Below are 19,458 nucleotides of genomic sequence, written 5' to 3'. Positions count from 1 at the left end.
CAGTTCAGTTTTCAAATAAAATTTAAAAGAAATACAAAGGATTCAGTATTTGCTAGGCTTGAAAATAAAATTAGTTCTCATTCCTAGCCTTTGTAGATGGCAAAAAGTTATCAAACTAAGAGGTGGCTGCTGGGAAAAGATAAAAATCTCAGGCAGGATTGTGAGGTCATTGGTTAAGACCTCAGTGATATGTAGGTGGTATGTCATTGAAGTGTTCAGACTCAAAAAGGCTTTGCTCAGCTTCAGACTTGAGGTGGGCTTTCTCAGTGCAGCTGGAAAGATGGCCTATAGCTGCACTAGGGGTTATCACCACAGCTAAAGTCAAATGGAAAGAGACCAGCTGTCTCTCGATAATAGTACACACACACACACACCCACACACACACACACACATATATATCAAGGCATCATCTGATTGGTCTTGAGTCTCATGCTCTGAACCAACCATAGTGTTAGGGGGACAGAGAGCTATGACTAACAAACCTGTTTTGTGCCTGTCTCTGTCAGACAGGGTAGTCTCTCATTAGAAGACGGAGTTTGGGTGAGACTGACTGGGAAGCCTCTCAGTTCTCAACTCTCAAAATCATCAAAGTATTCAACTGGCTCTACCACAAATCAGAAGTGTAGAAGTTTTAGTCACTCAGTTCTGTCTGACTCTTTGTGACCCCATGGACTGTAGCCTGCCAGGCTCCTCTGTTCATAGAATTCTCCAGGCAAGAATACTGGAGTGGGTTGTATTTCCTTCTCCAGGAGATCTTCCCAACCCAGGGATCAAACCTGGGGTCTCCTGCATTGCAAGCAGATTCTTTACCATCTGAGTCACCAAGGAAAGTACTATACCAAAAAAGGTGAAATATAAATTTATTATTGCCTTTTTTTTTTTTTAGCTTTATGGGAAATATTGTTGTGAGAGAAATTGGTCACCTCTGTGTATTCTAGTTATGTGCTGTCTCTAGCTGTCAGAACCATATGTAATCTAGAGCTGAGTCTATGAATTTTGTTTGGGGTTTCTTGAAGTATGGGTATTTTTCCAAAAGCCATGGAGAATCTGACTTTTAAAATGTAAAAACTGCATGACTCTTACCTGTAGGGTCTAGGTGAACCCAGTGAGCCTGAGGGGATAGCAGTGGGATAAGAACTAGACAGAACTGGAGGGACATTACTCAGAGTGATCTGAGGCATGACAGTTTAGGAGAGAAATCAAGGTGACAAGCAATAGAGATGAGGTCAAGATAAATATGGGAGAAAGAGCAGTGAACTTGGTAACCAGAAAGGCTCAATAAGGGCAGGTTGGGAATGAGCAAGGAATGGGTCTTTCAGGAGACAGCCTGTGTACAAGACAGCTTTTAGAAAAGCATAGTCCTCAGGATTTATGGTAGGAATGGGTCCAGTGACATAAAAGAACTACACCAGACAACAGCAACAAAACGTTGTAAAGGAAATATTTTGGGAGAATGGTGTGTGAGTGCTAGTGGTGGTTGTTGCAGTCAGGGCAGATATAGAGCTGTTGACTGAAACCACTTAGTCTCAAGAAGGAATTGGGACCTCTGTGTGTCAGAATTTCCTTGATACAGTGATGGAGAAGATCGATGATAGACGAAGTCATCTCATTGTGGTGGTGTTATCCTTGGTGCCCTGATTAGTGTGGCACAGGAGTGAGAGAGTAGAATTTCATTGTCACAGAATAACTCTCTTCAAAGTAAACTACAGGTTGATTAATAACTGGTTCATTTGTTTAAATTTATACTGTATTTGGTTTTAATGATCAGATTTGGCGTAAAAAAAAAATCACATTGGGCATCACAGAATTTGGGACGCATTTGTCCTATGAAGAATGTCCTATGTAGCCTATTTGTCATTGGCTTTTGGTTTCTTCAAATCAAGGACCAAAAGCCAATGACAAAGAGGAGTTAAGGAGAAAAGGGGGAGTGAGAAACTCCATGGAAAAGAAAGGAGAGGCAGAAAAAGAGAAAATAGAAAAGGATGAATGAAAAAGTCAGAGGGGAGACAAGGCAGTTGAAAAGGATTAAGGTTGAAGAAACAAAACCAGAGTATATATTAAACCATAAAGGAAGTTCTGTCTACATGGTCAATGACCACTTCAGCCATTACACCAGGCAAAGAAAATCAGTTAAAACAGTTATGTGTATAGACATAGCTTGAGCATTAAGAAATGCAAGTTTCCCTGGGGACACTTAAGCTTCTTCTGGATTGGGGGTGGGCATAATGTTTGTAGCCAATCAGAATGAAAGTAAGTTGGGAAGCAACCAATAGGAATTAGGCATGGAAATAGCTTTCAGTGTGATATCAGTTGGCAGTACTGTCCCTGGCAAACAGATGCAGAGCTGAGCATGTTATGTGATTTTCAGTGCCTTCACCTTGGTTTGAACTCTGAACCTGCTTGGCCTTGGCTGAAGGTATTGCTGGTTTTGAAAGTTTGGAGAACTTGATTTGGGAGCAAGGCTGTCCTGACAAGTTGGGTAGTAGGCTGTGAAGGTGCTGAGGTTGTGAGGCGCTGCTGGAGGGACAGGTTTCAAAATAAGTGTTTTGAATCCCATTTTTGGGCCATCTTCCACTTCACGTCAGAATCACTGTGACTTTCACACCCAACAGATGCAAAGCAAAGATCCAGAAATTATTGGGGATACTTCAGGAACCTCTAGGAATTTTAGGTTAAGGGTAGCTGCAAGGGAGAGAAAAAGAGAATGAGTCCTCAGGACCTTCACATCTATTTATGCAGACTAGGTCCCACCCAAGGGCAGCAGCTTGAGGGGGTGGGTTGGGTCCTGGGGTTGAAATCAGCCTGTTATTCACGTGCTAAGCTGTGTGCCCTATTGTTAGCAAGGGGAACTTTTTCTAATTCACTCAAAGCTACCATATGATCAGACCTCAACTTTTGTCTTTTCCCTTTGTTTTTAGGTTATTCACATCCTTCTGCACCCCCATCCTTAACCAATAGGACTCAATTTTGACCTGTTTCCCATTTGCCATTTTGGAGTTGGAGGGGCCTGAGAGTTGAAAAAGGGGCAAGAAATTGCAGTGGTAGAAGAAAATTCTAGAATGATTTGTACTCCCAGAGAAAGAGTTCTTCCTCAAAGAGTTCATCCAGTACTTATGGAGAACCTGTTATGTGCCACATGCTGTGTGCACAGCCTTAAGGAAAATTAATAGTTGGCCCTGACCCTCAAGAAACTCCCTGTTCCATGGGGAAGACAAACATTACCATATTGTACAATAAATGGTACATGCAAAAATCAATACCATCTCTCCCCGATACATGTGTAGCAGTATCAGGAAGAAACACAAACACTGCTCTTAGTGTTCCCATAGAACGTTCTTAGAGCAGAGGTGGAACAGGAGGTATTAATTTGTACCTTATGGGCTCAGATTTGAGTGTAGCATAATCTTAGGTAGAAAGAATGTGGATGGATTGGATCCTGGCCAGTCACATGGTCTTCTTTTTTGTGTATCATAACACGTTAGTCTGTACTAGTGAAAGTGTCAACAGTAAATCTCATCCAGGTTCATCAACTGGGACTGATAAAACAATGTCAAAAGCTAATGTGTCCTTCTGGGTACAAAAAGAAGGTAACAGACCTGATTTACTCTGTGGAAGGGCCGCTGACTACCCTGTTGTGAAGGGACATTTCCTGATTCTTGTATGGTCCACGCTTGTTTTGGGAGGTAGGTGATTGTTTTTTACATCTCATCTTTCCTCTGACCTCTGAACCTTTCTGCAGAAAGTGATCACAATTACAACAAAAGAAGAAAACCAATGAGATTATATAAAAAGTCTGATCTCTACTATGCTCCTTCATTCATTCAGTGACATTTGCTGAGCATAGCAGTGTGGAGGATATGAAAGTTCTTAGCCTCAAGGAGACTTTTCGTGGGGGAGACAGGCAGACACATAATTGCAATGCAGTGTCATTATTATAACTGTAAAGTTATAGTCCAGAATCTCTGGTAACAAAGGAGAGGGAGAGCTTTACACTGCCTGGCTTCATTCTTGCCTGCCAGGCCTAACTTGACCTAAATATCTGGGATGAGGGGAGGGCAAATAGAACCCAGATACATGGTTCACAATTTGCTAAGTTAACATCTTCACTTTTGTCCATTCTACTATGACTTTTGATGTGATTTTTCTTTAGGGAAGATGTACCATTCCACCTCCTGGGGAGAATTAGGAAAAGTTTCACCTATAAGATCTCTTACACAATGATAAAGTATTCAGTAGGCATGAAGAATGATATTCATGCAGGTAAAATAACACATTAAAAATCATAGATGCTTTATTCCATAATTCAACACTAGTGATTAGAGAACATTTTCTAGTTCCCTCAAAAGTTTTTTCATTTGGGCAAAATGTCAGCTGGTTTAAAATGCTTTCTGGAACAAAAGTGAAAGTTTTAGTTGCTCAGTCGTGTCCAACTCTTTGCCACCCCATGGTCTGTCTGTCCATGGAATTCTCCAGGCAAGAATACTAGAGTGGGTTGCCATTCCTTTCTCTAGGGGATCTTCCCATCTCAGGGGTTGAACCCAAGTCTCCTGTATTGCAGGTACATTCTTTATCAGGGAAACCTGGTACAAAGACTACAAAGAAGCAACAAAGCAAACACCCATGAAGAACTTCAATTTTACTCCCATTAGGGAGTGAAATTGCTTTCTCTGGGGTCTTTAAAATGCTCATCATCAACCTTGGTCCCTTTTGGTACAATGGATTACTGCTGACCATGAATCTCACTAGCTTTAGATCTTTTATGATAGAGACAGGTGCTCCAGGCAGTAAAGGGCATTGCAGAAATTGCTTGAGAAACATTTCTTTGGCTAACCTTATGCATATGTATTCAAAAAATATTTACTGATGTGTCATGACCTGTAGGTGAAAGGCAAGAAATACAGACTCTGAGATGCCAATGAGTCTCACCTTAGGCATAAGTTAACTGGATTGTAGTCTATGTATTGCCTCTGGAAGTGATGAGCTGAATAATCTTAGAGTAGGAAGTTTTAGGGGCTTCCCGGGTAGTGCTGGAGATGTGGGTTTGATCCCTGGGTTGGGAAGATCCACTGGAGGAGAGCATGGCAACCTACTCCAGTATTCTTGCCTGGAGAATCCCATGAACGGAAGAGCCTGGTGGAATACAGTCCATGGGGTTGCACAGAGTTGGACACAATGGAAATGACTTAGCATGCATGCACGGAGGGAGTTTTAAGGCAAGAAGCTTTATATAAACAGAATAGCTAGTGCCTTTTGACACTTAATTGGTAAAGGAAGCTTTCCCTATGATTAGATTCATTTAAAAGTATTTCTGGTGTTTAAGAGAACTATAGAATATATGTTACTATAGCTTAGGATGAGTAGTGATTAACAGGTAGTAAGACATTGCAAGGTGGTGGAGTAGGAGGACGTGTGTTCATTTTCTCCTGTGATAACTCCAAAATTACAAGTCACCGCTGAACAACCATTGGCAGGAGAATGTTGGATCCCACTGAAAAAAGATACCCCATCCAAGGGCAAAGGAGAAGCCCCAGCAAAATGGTAAGAGGGGTGAAATCGCACTTAGAATCAAACCCCATACCTGCCAGAGATGCTTGGAGGGCTCAAAGAAAATGTTCTGCGTACCAAGAGATGCCACAGAGACTGAGCCAGACCTGCCTTTGAGTGTTTGAGTGTCTCATGTGGAGGTACGGGTCAGCAGCAGTGGCCTGCCACAGGGGCAGGGGCTCTGGGTGCAGCAGACCTGGGTATGGCATAAGTCCTCTTGAAGGAGGTCGCCATTAACCCCACCATAGAGCTGCCAGAACTTACAAAGGACTGGGGAAACAGACTCTTGGAGGGCACAAACAAAACCTTGTATGCACCAGGACCCAGGAGAAAGGAACAGTGACCCCACAAGACATCCAGACTTGCCCGTGAGTGTTCAGGAGTCTCTGGCAGAGGCTTGGGTCAGTGGTGGCCTGCTGCGGGGTCAGGGGCACTGAGTGCGGCATTGTGTGCATGGAATCTTTTGAAGGAGGTCCCCGTTATCTTCATTACCTCCACCATAGTTTGGCCTCAGGTCAAACAACAGGGAGGAAACACAGCCCTGCCCTGTGAGGCTGTCACGGCTAATGCCATGGCAGGCAGCCTAGATTAGGAGTAGGCCTGGTTTCCCGGGGTAACATAATTATCAGGCCTCCTGGAGCCAGCCAATCAACATATGCCTAGCCAGAGAAAAGGGAACCTATCAGGGGAAAGCTGAAAGCCCCACGTTGGGCCAACAAAAATTACCTTGCAACTGTGTAACCAATCCGCTTACGCCAACTACCCACTGTGTAACCAATCCGATTGAGCCAACTACCTGCTGCTTATTTTGACCTAATAAATACCCGAGAGAACTGGGACTCGGGGCCTTTTGTCCTCACACACCTGGTGAGGGTGGGAGGCCCTGGCTCAAGTCAGTAATAAATTCCCCTATTGCGAGTTGCATTGTTTCGAGGAGTCTTCTTTCCCGACCGGGGACTCGGACTACGGGCAGAACATGCCCATCAACAGAAAATTGGATTAAAGACTTATGGAGCATGACCCCACTCATCAGAACAGACCCAGTTTCTCCCTCAGTCAGTCTCTGCCATCAGGAAGCTTCCGTAAGTCTCTTATCCTTATCCAAGAGGGCAGAGAGAATGAAAACCATAATCACAGAAAGCTAATCAAACTGATCACATGGACCACAGCCTTGTCTAACTCAGTGAAACTATGAGCCATGCCGTGTAGGGCCACCCAAGACAGACAGGTCATGGTGGAGAGTTCTGACAAAATGTGGTCCACTGGAGAAGGGAAGGGCAAACCACTTCAATATTCTTGCCTTGAGAACCCCATGAACAGTATCAAAGGCAAAAAGATAGGACACGGAAAGATGAACTCCCCAGGTCAGTAGGTGCCCAATATGCTACTGGAGAACAGTGGAGAAATAACTCCAGAAAGAATGAAGAGATGGAGCCAAAGCAAAAACAACACCCAGTTGTGGATGTGACTGGTGATGGAAGTAAAGTCCAATGCTGTAAAGAGCAATATTGCATCGGAACCTGGAATGTTAGGTTCATGAACCAAGGCAAATTGGAAGTGGTCATATAGGAGATGGCAAGCGTGAACGTTGACATTTTAGGAGTCAGAGAACTAAAATGGACTGGAATTGGTGAATTTAACTCAGATGACCATTCTATCTACTACTGTGTGCAAGAATCCCTTAGAAGAAATGGAGTAGCCATCATAGTCAACAAGAGTCTGAAATGCAGTACTTGGATGCAGTCTCAAAAACAACAGCATGATCTCTGTTTGTTTCCAAGGCAAACCATTCAGTATCACAGTAATCCAAGTCTATGCCCCAACCAGTAATGTTGAAGAAGCTGAAGTTGAATGGTTCTATGACAACCTACAAGACCTTCTAGGACTAACACCCCAAAAAGATGTCTTTTCATTATAGGGGACTGGAATGCAAAAGTAGAAAGTCAGGAGGTGCCTGGAGTAACAGGCAAATTTGGCCTTGGAGTACAAAATGAAGTAGGTCAAAGGCTAATAGAGTTTTGCCAAGAGAACGCAATGGTCATAGCAAACACCCTCTTCCTACAACACAGAGAAGACTTATACATAGACATCACCAGATGGCCAATACTGAAATCAGATTAATTATATTCTTTGCAGCCAAAGATGGGGAAGCTCTGTACATTCAGCAAAAACAAGACCAGGAGCTGACTGTGGCTCAGATTGTGAACTCCTTATTGCCAAATTCAGACTTAAATTGAAGAAAGTAGGGAAAACCACTAGATCTTTCAGGTATGACTTCAGTCAGTTCCCTTACAGTTATACATTGGAAGTGAGAAATAGATTTAAGGGATTAGATCTGATAGAGTGCCTGAAGAACTATGGATGGGGGTTCATGACATTGTACAGGAGGCAGTGATTAAGACCATCCCCAACAAAAACAGAAATGCAAAAAGGCAAAATGGTTGTCTGAGGAGGCCTTACGAATAGCTGAGAAAAGAAGAGAAGCAGAAAAAAAAAAAAAAAAAAGAAGAGAAGAGAAGCGAAAGGTAAAGGAGAAAAGAAGGGATATACCCATTTGAATGCAGAGTTCAAAGAATAACAAGGAGAGATAAGAAAGCCTTCATTAGTGATCAATGCAAAGAAATAGAGGAAAACAATAGAATGGAAAAGACTAGAGATCTCTTCAAGAAAATTAGAGATGCCAGGGGAACATTTCATGCACAGATGGGCACAATAAAGGACAGAAATGGTATGGACCTAACAGAAGCAGAAGATATTAAGAAGAGGTGGCAAGAATACAAAGAATCAATTCAGTTCAGTTCAGTCACTCAGTTGTGTCTGACTCTTTGCGACCCCATGAGTTGCAGCACTCCAAGCCTCCCTGTCCATTACAGACTCCCAAAGTCCACCCAAACCCATGTCCATCAAGTTGGTGATGCCATCCAACCATCTCATCCTCTGTTGTCCCCTTTCCTCCTGCCCTCAATCTTTCCCAGCATCAGGGTCTTTTCAAATGAGTCAGCTCTTCAGATCAGGTGGCCAAAGGATTGGAGTTTCAGCTTCAACATCAGTCCTTCCAATGAACACCCAGGACTGATCTCCTTTAAGATGGACTGGTTGGATCTCCTTGCAGTCCAAGGGACTCTCAAGAGTCTTTTCCAACACCACAGTTCAAAAGCATCAATTCTTTGGTGCTCAGCTTTCTTTATAGTCCAATTCTAACATGCATACACGACCATGGGAAAAACCATAACCTTGACTAGATGGACCTTTGTTGACAAAGTAATGTCTCTGCTTTTTACTATGCTGTCTAGGTTGGTCATAACTTTCCTTCCAAGAAGTAAGCATCTTTTTATTTCATGGCTGCCATCACCATCTGCAGTGATTTTGGAGGCCCCCAAAATAAGGTCAGCCACTGTTTCCCCATCTATTTGCCATGAAGTGATGGGATCAGATGCCATGATCTTAGTTTTCTGAATGTTGAGCTTGAAACCAACTTTTTCACTCTCCTCTTTCACTTTCATCAAGAAGCTTTTTAGTTCTTCTTCACTTTCTGCCATAAGGGTGGTATCACCTGCATAGCTGAGTTTATTGATATTTCTCTCATGTTTATTCTGTGTATAAAATATAAAACATTGATATTTTATACACAGAATAACTGTACAGAAAATATCTTCATGACCCAGATAACCTCAATGGTGTGATCACTCTCCTTGAGCCAGACATCCTTGAATGTGAAGTCAAGTGGGCCTTAGAAAGCATCACTAAGAACAAAGCTAGTGGATGTGATGGAATTCCAGTTGAGCTATTTCAGATCCTAAAAGATGATGCTGTGAAAGTGCTGCACTCAATATGTCAGCAAATTTGGAAAACTCAGCAATGGCCACAGACTGGAAAACGTCAGTTTTCATTCCAATCCCAAAGAAAGGTAATGCCAAAGAATGCTCAAACTACCACACAATTGCACTCATCTCACATGCTAGGTAAGTAATGCTCAAAATTCTCCAAGCCAGGCTTCAGCAATACGTGAACCTTGAACTCCCACATGTTCAAGCTGGTTTTAGAAAAGGCAGAGGAACCAGAGATCAAATTGCCAACATCCGTTGGATCATCAAAAAAGCAAGAGAGTTCCAGTAAAACATCTACTTCTGCTTTATTGACTATGCCAAAGCCTTTGACTGTGTGGATCACAACAAACTGGTAAATTCTTAAAGAGATGGGAATACCAGACCATCTTACCTGCATCATGAGAAATCTGTATGCAGGTCAAGAAGCAAGAGCTCTAACTGGATATGGAAAAACAGACTGCTTCCAAATAGGAAAAGGAGTACATCAAGGCTGTATATTGTCATACTGATTATTTAACTCATATGCAGAGTATATCATGCAAAATGCCAAGATGGCTGAAGTACAAGCTGGAATCAAGACTGCTGGGAGAAATATCAAAAACCTCAGATACACACATGACACCACCTTTATGACAGAAAGCAAAGAACTAAAGAGCCTCTTGATGAAAGTGAAAGAGGAGAGTGAAAAAGTTGGCTTAAAGCTCAACATTCAGAAAACTAACATCATGGCATCCGGTTCCATCAGTTCATGTCAAATAGATGGGGAAACAACTGAAACAGTGGCTGACTTTATTTTGGGGGGCTCCAATCACTGCAGATGGTGACTGCATCCATAAAATTAAAAGACCCTTGCTCCTTGGAAGAAAAGCTATGACCAACCTAGACAGCATATTAAAAAGCAGAGACATTCCTTTGCCAACAAAGGTCCGTCTAGTCAAGGTTATAGTTTTTCCAGTAGTCATGTATGAATGTGAGAGTTGGACTATAAAGAAGGCTGAGTGTGGAAGAATTGATGCTTTTGAACTGTGGTGTTGGAAAAGACTCTTGAGAGTCCCTTGGACTGCAAGGAGATCCAACCAATCCATGCTAATAAACGAGATCAGTCCTGGGTGTTCATGGAAGGACTGATTCTGAAACTGAAACTCCAATACTTTGCCCACCTGATGTGAAGAGCTGACTCATTTGAAAAGACCCTGATGCTGGGAAAGATTGAAGGCAGGAGGAGAAGGGGACGACAGAGGATAAGATCGTTGGATGGCATCACCGACTTGATGGACATGAGTTTGAGGAAGCTCTGGGAGTTGGTGATGGACAGGGAAGCGTGGCGTCCTGCAGTCCATGGGGTCACAAGTTGTCTCATACAACTGAGCGACTAAACTGAGCTGCTACTTTGAGGATAGGAAATTTCATTTTCATGATTTCTCTTCATCAGATCCAGAAGCAAGATACCCAGATAGTGCCACTGGGTTGGCAAATGGGAGGTTTTTGGAACTTCAAAATTTTCCACATTCACATGAGTGCAGTCTCATTATTTGTGTCTTATACTAAGAGATAGCGTTATATAATAGTTGTCAGTTATTTCTTCATAATGATATGACATTCAGAGGAAGTTTAAAATCAAATACCTAAAGAGAGATAATAATAAATTGTTTGAAAACTATACCTTATGTCCAAATAACACATACATGTATTTTTTATTTTTTTTAGGACTTCTGAGGGCATTTTTAAAGAATTCTGACGTCATTGTCTTGACGATTCTTTCTCTATTTGGACTTTTAATAGGACAACTGGCCTACGATTTTGTTGAGGTAACTTACATACGATAAACTAGAGGATAGACTAAAGATCAAAGACCAAAAACAAGGTCAACTCCTGTCTCCATACCTGAATGAATGGATTTTTTTTTTTTTATGTGGACAGCTACTGAGAAAAGTTTATCTAGTATTAAAGTTTTTGAAAATGAAAAACCATCCAAGAAAGGAAACATGAATTAGAGAGGCTTAAAATAGTAATTTGAAAGTGAGTAAATCTAATTGCCTTCTTGGATTCTTCACCATCTGCCTTTGGTCCTTGCTCCTGTTTCCTTTCTCTGTACATACAACTGGACTCTCTCATGTTATTGTCTTCAACACATGCAGGGACTCTAGTTACCAAAGGCTCAGTTACTGTCATGATGAATTATGATTACCCTTTTCTAACTGCCAGATTAAGTGCAAAACATACATCCTACAAAATATTACTTTGATCCAAGAAAAACTTTGTTAATTTATTGACACGATTTTAAATGTACAGCAGCAGAGTTTAGTTCAGTTCAGTTGAGTCGCTCAGTTGTGTCCGACTCTTTGCGACCCCATGAATCACAGCACACCAGGCCTCCCTGTCCATCACAAACTACTGGAGTTTACTCAGACTCATGTCCATCGAGTTGGTGATGCCATCCAACCATCTCATCCTCTGTCGTCCCCTTCTCCTCCTGCCCCCAATCCCTCCCAGCATCAGGGTCTTTTACATTTAGTCAACTCTTCACATGAGGTGGCCAAAGTATTGGAGTTTCAGCTTCAGCATCAGTCCTTCCAATGAATATTCAGGACTGATTTCCTTTAGGATTGACTGGTTGGATCTCCTTGCAGTCCAAGGGACTCTCAAGAGTCTTCTCCAACACCACAGTTCAAAAGTATAAGTTCTTCCACACTCAGCCTTCTTTATGGTCCAGCTCTCACATCCATACATGAGTGCTGGAAAACCATAGCCTTGACTAGACGGACCTTTGTTGGCAAAGTAATGTCTCTGCTTTTTAATATGCTGTCTAGGTTGGTCATAACTTTTCTTCTAAAGAGTAAGCGTCTTTTAATTTCATGACTGCAGTCACCATCTGCAGTGATTTTGGAGCCCCCCAAAATAAAGTCAGCCACTGTTTCAGTTGTTTCCCTATCTATTTGCCATGAAGTGGTGGGACAAGATGGCATGATCTTTTTTTTTTGAATGTTGAGTTTCAAGCCGGCTCTTTCACTCTCCTCTTTCACTTTCAAGAGGCTCTTCAGTTCTTCTTTGCTTTTTGCCATAAAGGTGGTGTCATCTGTGTATCTGAGGTTTTTGATATTTTCCCAGCAATCTTGATTCCAGCTATACTTCATTAAGCCTGGCATTTCGCATGATGTACTCTGCATATAAGTTAAATAAGCAGGGTGACAATATACAGTCTTGACGTACTCCTTTCCCAATTTGGAACTAGTCTGTTGTTCCATGTCCGGTTCCAGCCATTGCTTCTTGTCCTGCATACAGGTTTCTGAGGAGACAGGTAAGGTGGTCTGGTATTCCCATTTCTTTAAGAATTTTTCACAGTTTGTTGTGATCCACACAGTCAAAGGCTTTGACATAGTCAATAAAGCAGAAGTAGATGTTTTTTTGGAATTCTCTTGCTTTTTTGGTGATCCAACGGATGTTAACAATTTGATCTCTGGTTCCTCTGCCTTTTCTAAATCCAGCTTGAACATCTGAAAGTTCACAGTTCACAGTACTATTGAAGCCTGGCTTGGAGAATTGAGAATTTTGAGCATTTAGGATTGTAAAAGCCTCTTGTTATTCTTTGAAACACCACCACTACAACTAGCATCTTTTGAGTGTTAACTGTGTGCCAGACTCCCTTTTAAGTTCTTTGATTTTTTAATTTTAATATTTTATTAACTTACTGTGTGTCCTAAGTCACTTCATTGTGTCTCTTTGCAACCCTATGGACCATAGCCCATCAGGCTCCTCTGTCCATCTGATTCTGCCGGCAACTAGAAAACTCCAGTTTTCTACTTTAGTGAGTTGCCATGCCCTCCTCCAGGGGATCTTCCCAACCCAGGTTTCAAACTCACATTTCTTAACATCTCCTTCCTGGCAGGCAGATCCTTTACCACTAGTCCCACCTATGAAACCTGTATTAACTTATTAACTTTTGAGTTAATTAATTTCTCCTCAGAGCAATCCAATGAAAGTAGGTACTCTTTTCCCATTTTACTGATGAGGAAACTGAGGCACAGAGATGTTAAGTAGTGAAGATTAAACTGTTGATTGGGCCAAAGACTTTTTAGGATATATTTACTACACTTCAGTCATTGTTGCTGTGTTTTCTATTCATCTGTATATAACCTTCATGATTTATATCCTATATATACAATCTATACTATTATCCATGTATTATTTTTATCTACTTAATTCACTGAAATATTTTAAAATCCTAAGCAAATGTCCGTGAAATCACAAGTACCCATGCAAAGGTCTTTCTCCCACTCTTACACAAATTAAAATCATTACCTAACAGTCAGATAAAAAAGTACCACCTAAAATCACCTTGGGGTAACTGATGGTGAAGTACCATTTTTGACTGATTAGTTACCATAAGCAATGTTTACATATCCTAAAGTCACACATACTTCTGGTGAATAGAGGACTATGCATTTATCTGATGTGGATGGTTAGATCAAGAAATCTACCACAAGACCCCCAGGACTGACATTGTAGGTTATCTCTCATTAGTTGCAAATTGGAATATTGTAAAATTCATATTGATTGGCAGATCATCAACCTAATTTCTAATACTTCAAAATGGTAACAAAGTAATTTTTTGTTTGCCTTTGTTTAATTAGATGCACCAAATTGTCTACCCTCTTCTAAGAACATCAAGTTTTTCACTTTATTGTTATTTTTCACCTTTAATTATATTTATGGCTGCTTTGGATGTAGACTTCTATATACTCAAGAATGTGTTTTGGCAGGTAAGAACACATTTTAAGACAAAGTATGGTCCATTATTCCTTATTCATGTTGACAGAGAATCTGTCTAGAGAGATTAATAATTCACCAATCTCATATTAATGTTTCACCAATCTCACATTTTTAGTTGTTTGACTCTTTAGCTGTGCAGAATCACTAATTAAAGAGAGTTGAGGGGAGGGAGAAGGAATAAATATTTGCTGACCTGTAACTAAGATTAGTTACTGTGACTAAGGCACTGAGTTAATATCATCTCCATTTCACGTAAGACAACTATAGTTCAGAGGTCACAAGACTGACCAATGGCAGAGCCTGGGTCTGAACCCACCTCTGACTGCCTCTCAGCTGTGTCTGTAGATTTGTCCATTTTCCATTTTATGCCTTCCTCTTTTTTTGTTAATCACACTTGCCAGATTATTTTTCTTTTCAAATTGTTTTATTTTCTTTTATTTATTTATTTTTATTTTCTTTTATTTTATTCTGTACTTTTTCTAATATCTTGAGCTAGGTATTAGTTGATTGACTTTTAGCTTCTTTTATTGTTGTTATTTTGTGCGTTTAAAGTTTGAAATTTTCTGGTAATAACTCTTTAGCTTCACCCCACATGTTTAAGTCTTTAGTATTTTCACTCAGCAATAAAAAAGAAACAGAATATTGATAAGTAGAATATGGAGGAATTTCAGATGTATTATGATAAAAGATGGAGAAGGCAATGGCAACCCACTCCTGTACTCTTCTTGCCTGGAAAATCCCATGGACGGAGGAGCCTGGTGGGCTGCAGTCCATGAGGTGGCTACGAGTCGGACACGACTGAGCAACTTCATTTTCACTTTTCAGTTTCATGCATTGGAGAAGGAAATGGCAACCCACTCCAGTGTTCTTGCCTGGAGAATCCCAGGGACGGGGGTGCCTCATGGGCTGCCGTCTATGGGGTCGCACAGAGTCGGATATGACTGAAGTGATTTAGCAGCAGCAGCAGCAGCAGAATAAGAGAAAGAAACCAGGCTAGAAGGGTACCTATGGAATAATATAATTCCATACATAGAATTCCTTTCCTTCTAGCAAAGGCAAATCAATACTTTGGAAAACAGATCATTGGTTGCCAGGGAGCAGGATGAGGGAAGAAATAAAGTGGCAGCATGAAGAAATTTTTGAATGTGATGGATCTGTTTTGTTTTTTCATTGTGGTCATGTTTACCTGACTACATGCATTTGTCAAAACTCATATAACTATTCAGTCAGAGAGTGAATTTTACTGTATGTAAGTTAAAGATAAATTTTTTAAAGATCAAAAGAAATAGATTTGAATTTATCTGTCCCATGTGATTTTGTACTTTTAATTTATAATGCTTTTCCTTTGTTTTTCCTCATTCTTTTTCCCTTTCTCAGTCAATTGATTCAATTTTCTTTATTCTTTTAAAAAATTTTTTCTTTATTTTTTTTTTCCTTCTTCTGGTTTAAAAGTTTTGCAGTCTATTGCTCTTTTTAAGGCAGGCATTGTTGATTGCCTGTCCCTTTCTTCCTCAATAACAGAGTGACTTACTGTATGTATAGTGTGGTAGTGGGCCGAGTCTGAAATAGTGCTTATTTCCTGGCATCCCTGACAGGTGTGGTAGTGTCAGAAACCTATTGGACAATGATGTATACAACAGTTTGCTAACTATGGATTTTCCAGAAAGCCCTTAATAAGGGGACCGAGTCAGCTGGGGTGTAGTTTTCGTCCATTGTTGCCTGCCTGGAGCCCTGTAGATCATCACTGTGGAAACAAGGGAATGCTTTGTATGGAGGCAAGAAAAATTTGCACTCCATCTTAGAACATTTTGATGTGGAAAGCTATTAATCTTGAATAGCAACAAGAAAGATGGGTGCATTGATCTTCTCACAGGTAGAATCATTTGGAAGGGATGGTTTCCTATCCTATCTTTCAGAGGGTTTTTGTAAAGATAGATAGAATCTTTATAATCTGATATTTCATATACTCAGATCAAACACTGGAAAGCAGAGATCTGCTGTCTTTTCAACTATGCATAGTATCTTAGTAAACTAGAATACCTTTTAAAGTTATCTTCCCGAGTAATTGTATAAAATATATAGCAGGATCTGATTCTTCCATGAGTAAATGCAGTCATGCCATGCTTACATGTCAAATTTAATACTGTGTTGTGAATTGGTTTCACAGGTCTTCTTAACTGGATTAATTAGCTTTGCTACAGCATTCATCATAATTGGATATGTGGTTCTGAAATTCAATAAACATTCATGGGATTTGGAGTCTTGCCTCCTCTTTAGCATGGCCCTTGGCATTACAGATCCTATTTATTCTGTGAATTCACTGAAAACTATTGGTATGTTGGATTTATTTCTCTCTCTTATTTTGAAGATATGAGGATAAATTTCCTTTTGATAATATTCTTGAGTGAATTGTGCATCCAGCAGAGTAGCCATTTTGTGCTATTTCTCTTGGAGGAGTATGCAAAATCAATAAAGCAACCCAGGGCCTGGGATAAATAATCTGAAATAATTTTTTTCAAGGAGAAAATGTTATCTTTCTAGAAGGTGATTAAAATTGGTATTCTATTCCATTCCACTGAGTTCTAAGCCACAAGCTAGAGATTTGGCACTATATCTTTGCAGCACTTTTCAAAAGTCCTGGGTACTTCTTGTTAGAAAGGCCTTTATTTTAAAGCAGCTAGCTTTCGGCAGGTGGGAGAGGGAGCTTATTTAGAAGTAATGAGGTGAAAGCATATTCTGACAAATATGTTATTCAATAAAAGCTTATTCCCAAGAGGGCTAGGGGTTCTGAACTACTTGCCATATTATTTTGTAAAAGATAATTTCACTCTGAAATAGCTGTTGTCATGTTTTATTCACACAGCAGTAAAAAAACATAACGTGGTTAGATGCTTTTATTTCTGATTTTGACTCAGAAATATTTAATTAACCAATTTTAAGGTTTCAATTATATTTAGTGGAAATATATCACTTTATGATTAGGGTGGGACACCTACCTTCTGGCAGGTGATAACCCCTTCTATTACATATTTATACTTACAGTTGAGAAAACATGAGGTTTTGACACTTTTGCTGGTGATACTATAAATTGTCACCAGATATTTCTCAAAGAGTCTGACCCTATCTTCTTTTTCTCTCTCATTTTTCCCTGTAGGTGCTATATTTTTCTGTCTTTTCTCCATCTGTTTTTCCTCTCTAAGCCATTTGTATTTTCCACTTGTTTTATTCACCTCATTATCTTCCTGCTCCCCTTTCTGCAATCTCTTAACTGTAAGAGGCTCTAATAAACTATAAACTTTATTTATTGCAGTTTCTATATTCAAAAATTTTTTCAAATAGAGAGTAGAAAGTCTTCCATTTCTTTACAAGAAAACTATTAAAGGTATTTGACTTTTAGTTGATATTATCTTTATGTCAGTTATACTCAGATGTTACATAGTTCTGGATTCAATGATGTCTTTACCTTTGTGTGAATTAGATAAAAATGATCCTCTATCTAATTGTTGTAATACATTATCTTTTTTAAGGAAAAAAAATATATTTTTTGCTATGTGCCTAAAATTGCCAGAATATATTACAAAATGGCAGTTCCTATACTGTGAGTGTTTCTTCATTTGATGTGGTGCTCTGGAGCACTGTGAAACCTGCACAGTCTGAGTCTGAGGTGGACTGACTCACTGAAAAAATAATGGATGTTCACATACAAGTTAAAAAGAACCTGTCTATTACCTATTTTAAAAGAACACAAAGGCTCAAACAGTTTTTACTTTAAAATGAATCTGAACTAGGAGCTTGTAAAGGGATAAAATACAAAGTTTTAGTATGACCTCAATTTAAGTAAAAGGAATTATATGCTTTGAGAATGCCTTCCACATTCAAGTGGTTTTATCTGGGTCATGGAATTACAGATGATTTTTTGTTTTATTATTTCCTTTTAAAAATTTTACAGTGAATTAATGTATATAAGTTAGTTCACATTAAGCCAATAAAAATGTGGGGAGTAATTCTTGTGGTATTTTACTATTAAAAATAACTATACATCAAATTCAAAACTTTATACAGTAAACCTTATGCTCTACTTCCCCCTGGTTGACTTACTGAATCTAAGGGAAGAATTAAAGAATTTCTTGACCAGCTAAATCAAATGTGCCAATAACCTTCAAACCTGTTTAACCAGTATTTTGTGTCTTCTGACATAGTCAGAATTAATAGCAAGTAGTAGTATAAGATAATTATAATTTACCTTGCCTTTTATTTTCTTTGCTTTCTAAAGAAAGAAAGCAAATTAAAATTGGCTACAATAATGAGGCACAAAGAAAAGAAATAAACAGCCTGAATATTGATCCATAATCAGGCACTGAGTTATCAGAAATTCTGTATCATCCTGGTATCTATCCTATCTTTCAGAGGGTTTTTGTAAAGATAGGTAGAATCTTTGTAATCTGATATTTCATATACTCAGATCAAACACTGGAAAGCAGAGATCTGCTGTCTTTTCAACTATGCATAGTATCTTAGAAATAGTAATAATGAGAACCCTCAGCTATATATTTTTAATTATTTTGTGTTTCAAAATATCAAAGGGAAAAAATTAGAATCTTCATCAGATCATTTCTGCTTGCATTAAAAAAGTGTTGTTTAATGTGATCAGTTTGGATTTTAATGCAATGAAATATATTAAATAGCTGCTTTTAAAAAACCATGTAGTTGTATAATTCTTTCTGTATCATTTTGTATTTACATTAGACTGCATAATGCACCACTATGTGTCATATGTTCTTAAATTTGAGTTTATGCTTCTAAGTAAAAGAAGTCCAGGGCTGGCCTGCAATTTCATGAAATCATTGAGGACACTGGATTCCTCTATATAACTCCTGTAGTTAAGATGGAGTAACAGGATCAGGTCTGTGAAGGATGGGTGCTGGAGAAGAGTTGGTTGATGACATGTTGTAAGTTGACCAAGATGAAAAGGGAACATTTCCCAAGGACAGAAAAGGCTCTGAGGTATATGAGAGGGTAATGATGACAAAATACTAGTTAATATATGTTGAGTGTTGACTATGTGACAGTCACCATGCTTAGTATTATATACTTTGTTCATTTTTGTGCTCACGATAGCACTTTTTGGTTAGTACTATGAAAGGCAGAATAGCTTAGTGTTTTGGCTAGTAGACGGGGAAGTTATAACCCCATCTCTACCCCTTGCCAACTATATGCATGCGTGCTAAATTGTTTCAGTCTTGTCTGACTGTGTAACCCTATGGACTGCAGCCTGCCTGGCTCCTCTGCCCATGGGATTCTCCAGGCAAGAATACT

General features: G+C 39.6%; 1 protein-coding gene across 1 annotated transcript in view; it reads left to right on the top strand.

Moving 5' to 3' along the window:
* Positions 1-3,548: 3,548 nt before the first annotated feature.
* The window catches only part of SLC9C2 (solute carrier family 9 member C2 (putative)), an 83,861-nt gene continuing 67,951 nt past the window's right edge, over positions 3,549-19,458 (top strand). The window contains exons 1-4 of the mRNA XM_061159808.1: positions 3,549-3,684; positions 11,080-11,180; positions 14,004-14,132; positions 16,310-16,475. Coding sequence (XP_061015791.1) covers positions 3,549-3,684; positions 11,080-11,180; positions 14,004-14,132; positions 16,310-16,475 — 532 coding nt within the window. The remainder of the gene's footprint in view (positions 3,685-11,079; positions 11,181-14,003; positions 14,133-16,309; positions 16,476-19,458) is intronic.

The sequence above is a fragment of the Dama dama genome, chromosome 14, assembly GCF_033118175.1.
Source record: "Dama dama isolate Ldn47 chromosome 14, ASM3311817v1, whole genome shotgun sequence".
NCBI lineage: Eukaryota > Metazoa > Chordata > Mammalia > Artiodactyla > Cervidae > Dama > Dama dama.
Note: the sequence above shows the minus strand (reverse complement) of the source record. Positions and strands in the feature narration are given on the sequence as shown.